The 12,518-nt window shown below is 43.7% G+C and overlaps 1 protein-coding gene across 1 annotated transcript; it reads right to left on the bottom strand.

Moving 5' to 3' along the window:
* Positions 1-2,794: 2,794 nt before the first annotated feature.
* Positions 2,795-12,145, bottom strand: kcnk13a (potassium channel, subfamily K, member 13a). The gene is made up of 2 exons (XM_060932947.1): positions 11,803-12,145; positions 2,795-3,696 (listed from the first exon to the last, which is right to left on the bottom strand). Exons 1-2 carry the CDS (start codon positions 12,143-12,145, stop codon positions 2,795-2,797), a joined length of 1,245 nt encoding a protein of 414 aa, XP_060788930.1.
* Positions 12,146-12,518: the final 373 nt, after the last annotated feature.

The raw sequence follows: 12,518 nt of genomic DNA, 5'->3' as shown, positions 1-12,518 counted from the left end.
TCTTTTCCAAACTGTTATAAAAATGTCTCTAGATGAAATATATGAGAATAAGTCAGTATCGACAGCAGCTCTACTGTTACTCGTACCTCGATCCTACAAGTCAGGAGGAATAACTGCAGATTATTGATATAAAATATAACAGTTACAGGGTTACACAAGAGCTGCATCTCAAATGGTGTACTGTGTACTGCATACAAGATTCTTATGCATGTATGTAGTACCAGATTTGTGTAGCATCACTCACTGGCCACTTTATTAGGAACACCCATCCACTTGCTGGTTTATGCAGTTCTCTAATCGGCCGATCCCTTCACAACAGCACGATGCATCAAATCATGCAGATACCAATCAAGAGTTTCAGTTAATGTTCACTTCAAACATCAGAATGGGAAAAATTGTGATTTCAAAGTGTGACTTTCTTTCACTGTGGCATGGGTGTTGGTTTGAGTCAGATGGGCTGGTTTGAGTATTTCAGAAACTGCTGATCTCCTGGGGGTTTCACACACAACAGCCTCTCGAGTTTACACAGAATGGTGCGGAAAACAAAAAACATTGAGTGACCGACAGTTCTGTGGGTGGAAACAAACGCCTTGTTGATAAGAGAGGTCAGAGGAAAATGGACAGATTGGTTCGAGCTGCCAGGAAGGATAGATATAGTAACTCATATAATCACTCTTTACAACCGTGGTGAGCAGAAAAGCATCTCAGCATGCAACAGCAGAAGAACACATTGGGTTCCAGTCCTGCAGCCAAGAACAGGAATCTTAGGATCAAGTTCCTATTAAGAAGAAAAAAAACAAGCCTTCATTTGTCACACGTACACTCAAGCACAGACTTAAGCACACAGTGAAATTTGACCTCTGCATTTAACCCACCTGAAGCATACCTCTTTTCCACCAAATCAGTTCCAGGGCTGGTTCGGAGCCAGTGCTGGTGCTGGTTCATAACTCGTTCAACTTGCGAGCCAGCTGAGAACCAGTTTGCTTTTCCATTGCTCGCGGTGCTAAGGGAAGACACGTCATTACGTCGCTGTATACGTCAGTTACGTCGCTACGTTTGCATAAACCTTGGCGCGAATATCAAAGCAAAAACAACACGGAAGAAGCAGCAGCAGCAGCAACAACAATAATAATAATGGCTGACTTCGCGTTTGTACAGATGCTGCTTCTCGTCGCTTAAAAATGGCGATCTTTCGCGGTCTTGTTGTTGGTCTTAACAACTCCGCCCCCCCACTGATGTAACGGGTCTTTCCTCTGGCCCAGCAGAGAGTTGGTGCTAGCCTGGGACCGGTATTTCTGGCCCCAGAGCCAGTTCTTTGTCAGTGGAAACAGAAAACCCGGTCCCAAACTAAACACTGGCCCCGAACCAGCCCTGGAACTGCTTTGGTGGAAAAGAGGCAACAGTGAACACACACGTGCATCACAAGTGAGCAATGAGCACACACACATACCCAGAGCAGTGGGCAGCTATGCTACAGCGCCCAGGGAGCAGTTGGAGGTTAGGTGCCTTGCTAAAGGGCACTTCAGCCCAACCTCAGGCTCTGGCTGCCCCATGTTAACCTAACCGCATGTCTTTGGACCGTGGTGGGAAACCGAAGCACCCAGAGGAAACCCATGCAGACACGGCGAGGACATGCAAACTCTACACAGAAAGGCCCCCGTTGGCCGCTGGGCTCGAACCCAGAACCTTCTTGCTGTGAGGCGACAGTGCTAATCACTACACCACCGTACCACCCAGTGGCCAGTGTGTATTGAAAATGAACTTCAACAGAAATGAAAAAATTGCCGTGAATTTAAAATCTCACATGCCCAGATTCTCGTTCCCATGGCGACATGTGCTTTTGTTTCTGTTCTGGTCCTGTTTCTGCCCGTCCTGTTACTGTTTTGTTACCTGATTGTGTGTTAGTTCTTGATTACATTGTCTATACTGTTTTTTTTTTCTCGTTTTGGTGCGTGATTAATATTCTCACCAGACGTCATCTTTTAATGCCCATGTTATATTCCAATACACAACAACCAAGAACAGTTAAAATAAAAAAGTTCTTTATTCTCCCTAAAACTGAGGATGATATCTTGCCAATGAGAACAAACACTTGTTTTCTGAGTTTTTGGAGTACGTCTTGATTCTGCCTTTAACCTGGATTATCTGCGTTCAACCCTCTCTCCCTGTCCTTTGACCTATGCTATTGACTATGCCAAGGTTTCTACAACATACGCTGAGTTTATACACATTACACTCGCTCCTAAATTGCATACGCACTTTACTGATATTCTTGCTCCATGTCTTGGTCTTTCAGCAAAACTTAAACTGGAGTTTGGCGTCTGTTCCGTTATGTAGAGTAGGCCATGCTTACCATGGGCAAAAAACACGCCCTGCATTACACATTTCATTTTTAGGTGGTTTAACATCATTTTGGTATCCACAGCATAGGATCTCCCCACAAGCACACTAATCACACATGAAGTATGCACAGTACTGTACACCATTTGAGATTCAGCAAAGCATGCGCTCTGTTATAAAAATAGCTTAATTTGGATAAATAAGCTGAACTATCCTGCAAATACCATGTAGCCTATTTTACAGAGAAGACAGGATTTGATGTCTAAACAATTTTCTGATGCAGCAAAGAGTTTATAGAGTTTATAGATCTTCTAAAACACACCTGAACTCATGTACCGCTTTAGCAGACATCAAGAGCAAGATATAAGCAGCAATATAATTATAGCTACAGAGCTGAACAAATGGGTATGGCATGGCCTTAGATTTCTTGGGCTTTTTTGGTCATCGTGGACATTTATCTGTCTACACTTGTCTCAGCTAGTCTGTTGTTCATGATTCCCAGAGCTCCAACTCCTCCGGAGAATTCATCGTGTCGGTTCACAGAGCCGGGTGGTCGTGGATACCCGTTGGCCGTCTCAGACAGTTGTTTCTGCATGATGGCCAAGTTGACTTTATTAGCAGCTAGAAAGTCTCTCATGGAGATCATCTCCCCAGACATTCTGCGGCCATCTGTTTCGCTCTCGTTAACAGCGTCAGTGTCTATGGAGATGTTCCGGACTCTGGTGCGGAAGTGGCCAGGCATTATGGCGTTCCTTCTCGGACGCAGGTTCCTTCCCGGGCAGTGGCGGCACGGTATCTCGAGCTTCTTTAGAAGCCAGTTGAGAACCTGCTTGATGACGATGGATATGACGTTAAAGAGCGAGTAAATACAACAAGCACCCATGAGGATGAAGAAAAAATTGCCCAGGCTGTACAGAGTCTGGTTGTTATATGCAACGCGCTGGCCGCTCACCATGTCCCCGAAGCCGATTGTGCTGAACGCTACAAAGCAGAAGTATAGAGAGTCCAAATATCCCCAGCCCTCCATTGAGGAGTACATGGCAGAGGCGCAGCACGATATAATAACGGCTGCCACACAGAGAATGAGCATCACACAGTAGACTGACGGCTTCCATCCCGCCAGACTGTCCTCACCGTGCTGCCTCACATGACCCACCTTGTGCCTGCTGTCGTGAGGTAGCACGCCTTTCCTCCGATATTGGGCTTCGTGGCACGACTTCAACACGAACGCAAGCACTGTTATAATTCTTTCCAAAAACAGGTTGAAAAACAGGATGGTGGCTGCACAGCCGATTAGTCCATAAAAAATCAGGAAGATTTTGCCTCCCACCGTGGCTGGCGTGGTCATCCCAAACCCTGTGTACAACAGAGGAAGAGGAAGATTTAGTTTAGTGAGCACTTAGAGAGGTGCTGCACTCTTTGCTGCCATAGTGGAAATCTATATCAGCATTAATTATCATTCTGCTCCTCTGGCCAGTAAAATGATCAGTTTATACAATCTGTAAATATATAACGGTACCAAAGCAGTCTATAGAGCAATGTCATAGAAGAACCGTTCAGTGTTTGGGTTCTTTAGGCATTTCTTTTGGTTGAAGTAAATATTTACATCCCACAAAGCAAGCATTTATGATACAAAAATGGTTCTTTAAAGAGCCATACATAAAAGTTTCCTGAAGGAACAAAAATTGTTCTTCACAGGCATCACTATAACGCACCATTTTTTGAACCATCTTTGAGTTTTACAAGTCTATGGAAATTGCAGAAATGTAAATAATCCTGTACACACTATTGCTGGATTTCAGTCACGTGACTTTTCTTAGTGGTTTTACTGGAAGTGAAATAGTTGGTGGTCTAAACGGCTGCTGTAGTGCAAACAACTAGCGATAACTTATCAGACTGAGTACTAGGGTGCATCAGTTGCCCTCACTTTCATAAAATCTGATGCATTTTTGTTTGGGTGTTCCTTTTCACCAAAAAAAACACCCTGTAAAATGTTTTGACCATATTCAAAAGTCTAATGGTGGCACCATGAGGTTCATTTTTTGCCAAAAAACGCTTATTTTATGTTTTCGCGTCAGGTTTGAATCACAATGTTGGACTCCGTTTATTGATTTCTTGTGAGCCAGAGATCATGTTAAGAACCTTTGCAAGGGATTGAGAAGCGTTAATGTGATTCATAATACATTTGTATTGTTTAAAAGTAGTTGAACAATGATTCAATGAACAGCTAAAACTCAAACTGTGCTTGATAATATACTGTATTTAGAATATGTACTAAAAATGTGGATCTAAGATATTTGGTATACTCTATAAGGTGCCATAATGTTTCATGAAAAGTGATCGAAATTTTGTCATAAAAGTCATAAAATAGCAGCTTTTTCCATAACTTTGAGCTCCTGGTTCCACCATTAAACTTTTGAATTTTGTCAAAATATTTCACCCAGTGCGTTTTCTTACCAAAAGGATCATAAAAACAAAAATGCATCATGATCGGAGGAACTTTTCATTTTTAGGGGGCAACTGATGCACCCTACTGAGTACGCTCGTAATCTAGAAGCCACTGCTGGCTTTAGATATATTCAGAAGATTGCTGTGTGCAATGGAATCGACCCCTACAGTCTGGGAAAGAAGGATTTGTCATATGATCTCGAAAACGACCCTTCAGTCGAGTTCCCCGACATCTCGAACTATCTGGTGTTGCAGACGTCCTTCTACACCGCAAAACAGATGAAAGCGTGGAAGAGTATGGAGGCTTACAACTTTTGTGTATGTGGCTGGGTAAAGGACCTCACTATCAAGTCGCTGCCCAATGAATCCTGTATTGTTTTTGCCCGTGTAAGTATGTTTTTTTAAAAGCTTTTCGTTCGCGTCTTTACAATGAAGCGCTGCAAGTTGAAATGTAAACAAACAGTTGGCTTGATTCTCACTTGTGTTGGCTCTTATCTCTCAGGTAAATCATTCACTGGAGCTTAGTTAAACAAGACGGAGAAGTGATCACGGCGCATTGTAACTGTACGGCTGGGAAAGAATTTTGTCGCGACCTTCATGCATATGGGCTTTGTGAGGAGTAAACAAACAAACAGCTGGGGACTTTAGCGCTTCGTGACTAAAAAAAGTACCGTAAAATAACGACACATAGCAAGAAAAGTACTTGGAAAACACTAAGGACATCGCTGAGAGGGATACAAACCTTTCACCAAGTGATCACTGCAAACTCGAGCATGCTTCGACTCGGCTCCCTTCCATTTCACTGAGAGGTTCAGTTCAAAAGCCGCCTTTCTCGACGTCTTTTTGTGAAATCCTGCGTTCGTTCAGCCTTTTTTATTAGTTCATGGAGAACCCTGAAGAAACTTTTATCAGTTTGACAGTTTGATCGATTCGAACAGCCTAAAACAACGCCAGCGTGAGGCATTTTTCATGCGAGCAATGCACCTCCTCCGTACAAACGCTTTGTCAGCTGAGCTTTGGTAGACCACCAGCTAAAGTTCTGAATAACTAATGAGGCGGATGTGACGTCACGTGAAACCCAGCAATATGTTAATTTACAGAAAACAGCATTTGATTAGTAATGTATGACAGAACATCATTATAACTAATATGTTACAGAAATGTGTGATGCTTTATAGAATTATAAGGTTTCACACATTATCTCACACACACACACACACACACCATGACATTATAATTCATACTAAGAGTTAATTCAATGTTGTAATTGTTGTTTCAGGTCTGTAGCTTGTTTATAATTGCGTCTTGCTCAAACAGTTTATAAATTGCTTTGTGAATATAATATGCCGTAATATACTCAGGATCATGACGTACATATTTAATAAAGTAAGCGACATAAACACACAGTGCAATCGCTCATATTATAGCAGAGATCAACAGAAAAGCCCCAAGGGTCAGGATTAAGCAGGACTAAAGTGCCCTGTGTGCATTATTTTTCAGTAATTATAAGCTAAATAATGAACTGAACTGAGAAGTGAGCAAAATTCTCGGTGTCCATTTAACTCCCACACGATTTATGAGTTCAGATCCACTCTGTTAGATAAAAAGGGTACTAAACTCTAGCTCCTCTTGCTGCTTGAATGGTACTCTTTTGTACCTTTAATATGTATCTTTGACCTGGAAATGGATATATCTTCATGTACCTTGAGAAAATGATTCAAGGTGGCCCTTAATTATCAATTAGAATTGGAGACAGTGGGGAGACTTGGGACAAGTTTTCAGCTTTTGTAGATTGTGTGAAAATCTTTGCCGGTAGCGTCGCATTCATATTGCATTAGAGAGAATTTACTCTACCCTCTTACCACAACATTAGTTTCTCAGCGTGTCACATATACTGGCCTTCAGGCTTCACTTTTTCTGTCATTATTTTTTGAGAGGAGACATGAGATATTACATATGGGGAAACCATGGCTTAAAGGTTACAGAAGTAGCTTTGGGACCAAAAGGTCACCGGTTTGGTCCAGCGGGAATGGATGAAGTGCCCTTGAGCAAGGCACCTAACCCCCAATTGCTCCCTGGGTGGGGTGTCTCAGGGTCCTTTTGTATGTCACTCTGCATAAAAGTGTCTACTAAATGCCTGTAATGTAATGTTGGCAGACTTAGGGCAAAAATAAAATACCTACATGTTTAATTTTTATTTATTTATTATCAAAACCTGTAAGATATGAGCTCTGTGAACACACAACGCTGCTACAGCAATAGAAAAATGTCAGTTTACAAAACAGTTCCATTCTCAAGAAGGAATGAAATAAGTTTAATCCTCATGCAGGTACACGCCTATATTTTTAACAAAAAAATTAAGCTATTTTATATTTGTAAACACAAGAAAAAACCTGTAACATGATGAACTGTGGGCAGCACGGTGGTGTAGTGGTTAGCGCTGTCGCCTCACAGCAAGAAGGTCCAGGTTCGAGCTCCGGGGCCGGCGAGGGCCTTTCTGTGCGGAGTTTGCATGTTCTCCCCGTGTCCGCGTGGGTTTCCTCCGGGTGCTCCGGTTTCCCCCATAGTCCAAAGACATGCAGGTTAGGTTAACTGGTGACTCTAAATTGACCGTAGGTGTGAATGTGAGTGTGAATGGTTGTCTGTGTCTATGTGTCGGCCCTGTGATGACCTGGCGACTTGTCCATCAAGGACATCATCATTGGGGACTAGACTGCCTAACACCCATGTCCTCCATTTATTCCAGGCTTCTATGCGTGTGTGTGTGTGTGTGTGTACTGTGCAATACACTTTTCACTGGATTTCTCACTGTGAAAATTGATAAGTCTGTTCTTGTTCACTGTAATCCCTGTGTGTGTGTGTGTGTGTGTGTGTGTGTGTGTGTGTGTGCGCGTTTTTTTTTTTGACTGTGCAATACTTTCTTCACTGGACTTTTTATTGTGACAATTGAGAAGCATCCCCCCTATCATGGCTGACACTTGCTATTTGTTCACTTGTTATTTGTTCACTTAATGTTTCCCTTTAATAACTTTCTTTGCACCATACCAGAAGTTTTTGCTCTTTGTTGAATTAGTGTAATTTAGTGTTGATTTAGTGTAATTTAGTGTAATGTTGATCTAGTGTAATTTCTTCCCTCTCTGTATCTTAATATGTGTTTTTTGTACATTTGTGTAAGCTACTTGACACTTTAATTTCCCTCTGGGGATCAATAAAGTTACTCTACTCTACTACTACTACTACTACCCCGCCTTTCGCCCGTAGTCAGCTGGGATAGGCTCCAGCTTGCCTGCGACCCTGTAGAACAGGATAAAGCAGCTACAGATAATGAGATGAGATGAGATGATGAACTGTCCCAACTCTCCCCATCTGGCCCTTTTGAAAAAAAAAAACCTTAAATGTTTCCCCTCAGAATTTAAGTTTAATAAATGATACTATATCTGGTAACTCTAGGCTACGTACTTTAATTCCTAACAAATCCCCAATTCACCAGCGTACATTACACCACGGTGTCGTGGTTAGCACTGTTGCCTCACAGCAAGAAGGTTCTGGGTTCAAACCCAGCAGCCGACGAGGGCCTTTCTGTGTGGAGTTTGCATGTTCTCCCAGTGTTTGCGTGGGTTTCTTCCCACAGTCCAAAGATATGCAGGTTAGGTTCATTGGTGGCTCTAAATTGACCGTGAGTGTGAATGGTTGTTTGTGTCTCTATGTGTGTGTCAGCCCTGCGATGAGCTGGCGCCTTGTCTAGGGTGTACCCTGCCTCTCGCCCATGGCCAGCTGGGATAGGCTCCAGCTTTCCCCGCACGGGTTACAGATAAAACAAACAAACAAAAAAACATTACACCACAGAATGGAGATGTACTGAAGTAGAAAATACAAGTTTTGGTTGAATAAAATATTTAACAGCACAAACCTTACTGCAGTGTCAAGCTTCGTAGCTCCAAAGGAAGTAGGATACTCTAAGGGTTCTAATGTCATCTAAAATCTGATTGGTTGACATTAATTTATGGGAATCAGGGGCGTAACTGGGGGGGGGGGGGGTCCTGGGGTGCCCGTGACACCCCCTCTCTTTGTCAGCTCATACATTTTTTCAATAGCTGCATAAGAATATTAGAAAAGCGCCCACTGTAATTTTTCTAACTTTTTTTTATAACTAGATTGTCACCTCAGCCTCATTAGGGTTTCTATAACCTTGTATGGACTTCTTGTGGCTTGGGTGTGAAAATCCAGTTTGTCAGAGTGTGTGCGGGAGAGGCAGATGTAAGTGCAGATTATGTTAAATAATACACAGTGCGATATGAGCATAAAGTGCGTGAAACGCACACAACAGGCAAACAGTCCGAAACAGCAGGCAAAGTGGTAATCGAGGAAACGTCAATCGAGGCGCGGACAGAATATCAGAGGCAAAACTATATGAGATCAAGGGACGAGAAACAGGAGTCGCAAAATCAGGAGGTCAACAAGAACAGGGAACAAGGCTCAGTAAGGCACACTAGATGCGGTGTAATACTTCACATCGTCCTTGCATGGGCGCAGTCCTTAAATAGCCTAAACATAGTTCACTGATTAAAGACGGGTGTTCTTTGTTAACGGTGCGCGTGCCGGAGCTCGTTAGGCGCGCCTTCAGGCGCACAAGATTGACACAGTTCTGCTCAAGCGCAACACAATCGCACTAGAAAGCATGGCCAAGCTGTCAGTATAGCTGCAGTATTTTTTAGTTGTGAATTACGAGTATTTCCTCTTGTATTAACAATTCGCCATGTCAAAACAAGCGAAACTTTCCTCCTTTCGATGTGAAGACAGGTAAGCACCTCATCTCATCATCTCTAGCCGCTTTATCCTTCTACAGGGTCGCAGGCAAGCTGGAGCCTATCCCTGCTGACTACGGGCGAAAGGCGGGGTACACCCTGGACAAGTCGCCAGGTCATCACAGGGCTGACACATAGACACAGACAACCATTCACACTCACATTCACACCTACGCTCAATTTAGAGTCACCAGTTAACCTAACCTGCATGTCTTTGGACTGTGGGGGAAACCGGAGCACCCGGAGGAAACCCACGCGGACACGGGGAGAACATGCAAATTCCGCACAGAAGGGCCCTCGCCGGCCACGGGGCTCGAACCCGGACCTTCTTGCTGTGAGGCGACAGCGCTAACCACTACACCACCGTGCTGCCCCTGACAGGTAAGCAATTTATTATATATATTTTTTCCATCAAAGTTGCATTTTGTAGCTTCAAAGCTAAGTTTTAGAGCCGTTTCTAGAACACATCATCAAGAAAACGTGGAAGAAACAGCAATAATGGAAGAGCCGGTTTCTAAGCTACCTAAAACTAGCAATGGTAATTATTTTTTGTTACATAATGTACTCAGGCTGCCAGTCACTGTGTGCCCCCCAAATCCTAGCTACGCCCCTGGGAATACAAACTGTCCCAAGTCTCCCCTGTGCCAAGTTTCCCCGCTCTCCTCTACATGTTACTTTCTAGATAAAAGGTCCAGAAGTGCCGACTGTGTGTCTTTGATGTAAAGACTCGAGCGGCAAAGAATGTATTAGTAGGGGAGAGCGGGGTAATGTGAGCCATCGGGTAATGTAAGACACCCCCTGTATCTAGGCAACGGAACACAATTGTGGTCATGTGACCATTATGTTTTCAAGCCCCTCCCATTCCCCCTTGCCAGGAAGGTGAAGTTGGTGCTGGTGCTGTGGCATGTTTTTTTTTTTCCACAAAAATGTGTTTTTTGCATGTAAAAGTAAATTTTCTTGCTATGAACTTAATCAACTATTGTGTCAAAGCAAATTGATTCAGGTAGAAAATTAAAGGTTGGATTTTTCTCATTTTTCAGTGTGAGATGAAGCAACTTCACCAAAAGGTGGATTATTTCGAACCCTTTTTTGCTAATCTTTACAAGGGGTGCCAATAATTGTGGAGGGAATTGGGTGTATATACTTTTACTTGGCTTTGAGGTAAAAGTTAGAATTTAAAATAAGAAAATATAATAATAATCATAACAATAGGGCGGCACGGTGGTGTAGTGGTTAGCGCTGTCGCCTCACAGCAAGAAGGTCCGGGTTCGAGCCCCGTGGCCGGCGAGGGCCTTTCTGTGCGGAGTTTGCATGTTCTCCCCGTGTCCGCGTGGGTTTCCTCCGGGTGCTCCGGTTTCCCCCACAGTCCAAAGACATGCAAGTTAGATTAACTGGTGACTCTAAATTGAGCGTAGGTGTGAATGTGAGTGTGAATGGTTGTCTGTGTCTATGTGTCAGCCCTGTGATGACCTGGCGACTTGTCCAGGGTGTACCCCGCCTTTCGCCCGTAGTCAGCTGGGATAGGCTCCAGCTTGCCTGCGACCCTGTAGAACAGGATAAAGCGGCTACAGATAATGAGATGAGATCATTTTAGCTCGGCTAGAGGGGAGCAAATGTAAAAAAAAATGGCTCACATTACCCCGCTCTCCCCTACCTGTTTTGTGCAGATGGACCATCATGAACACATATATATATATATATATATATATATATATATATATCATCTCATTATCTCTAGCCGCTTTATCCTTCTACAGGGTCGCAGGCAAGCTGGAGCCTATCCCAGCTGACTATGGGCGAAAGGCGGGGTACACCCTGGACAAGTCGCCAGGTCATCACAGGGCTGACACATAGACACAGACAACCATTCACACTCACACCTACGCTCAATTTAGAGTCACCAGTTAACCTAACCTGCATGTCTTTGGACTGTGGGGGAAACCGGAGCACCCGGAGGAAACCCACGCGGACAACATGCAAACTCCGCACAGAAGGGCCCTCGCCGGCCACGGGGCTCGAACCCAGGACCTTCTTGCTGTGAGGCGACAGCGCTAACCACTACACCACTATATATATATATATATATATATATATATATATATATATATATATATATATATATATATATATATATATAAAAGTTATCAAAATCAGCTCAGAAGTTTGTGCACAATAAAGATTTGGTGAAATCTGGGGCTTTGAGTCTTACCGATAGTGGACACAACGGTACCCACGAAGTAGAAAGCTCCTTGGAAATCCCAGCGAGCCCTGGCTCTGTCCACGCGGATGCCAGCCCCGGTGGCCTCCTCGTACTCCCTGAGGAAGCCCTCGAGCTCCCTGCGGCTGACGTTGTGTTTGCGGATGAAGAGGTCGAAGCTCCGCGCCCAGCGGCCCTTGGCCTGCTCCTCCTCCGGCCGCTCGAGCGCAGAGAACACGGCGGCGCCGCACAGCAGGTACACCAGGATGAGGAGCGCCAGCATGGCGAAGCGCGCCGTGTCCTCGCTCGCAGAGCCCAGACCCAAGCAGCAGCACGACCCTCGGCATGCCATCATGTTGGGCTCCGCATCTTACACTGTCCCCCAGTCCGTGCGCACAAACCCCAAACCTCCTGCTCACACATCTCCGTCTGACTTTTACCAATAATAATAATAATAATAATAATTTAAAATATTGTTTGATTAACCGACAGAGGAAAAAGCACCAGAGATCTCATCCACACCTGAGCCGAAAAGTTCACATCCTCTTTAGTCATGATGCGCTCTATACCTCATAGAACCAAAATCCTTCTCAATATCACACTAAACCTTACACCCACGCTTCATTTACAGTAAAATGCATTATATATATATATATATATATATATATATATATATATATATATATATATATATATATATATATATATATATAAATCACAAGAAGCCT

Source organism: Neoarius graeffei, chromosome 11 (assembly GCF_027579695.1).
Source record: "Neoarius graeffei isolate fNeoGra1 chromosome 11, fNeoGra1.pri, whole genome shotgun sequence".
NCBI lineage: Eukaryota > Metazoa > Chordata > Actinopteri > Siluriformes > Ariidae > Neoarius > Neoarius graeffei.
The sequence above is the reverse complement of the archived record's forward strand: the minus strand, read 5'-3'. Positions and strand labels throughout refer to the sequence as shown.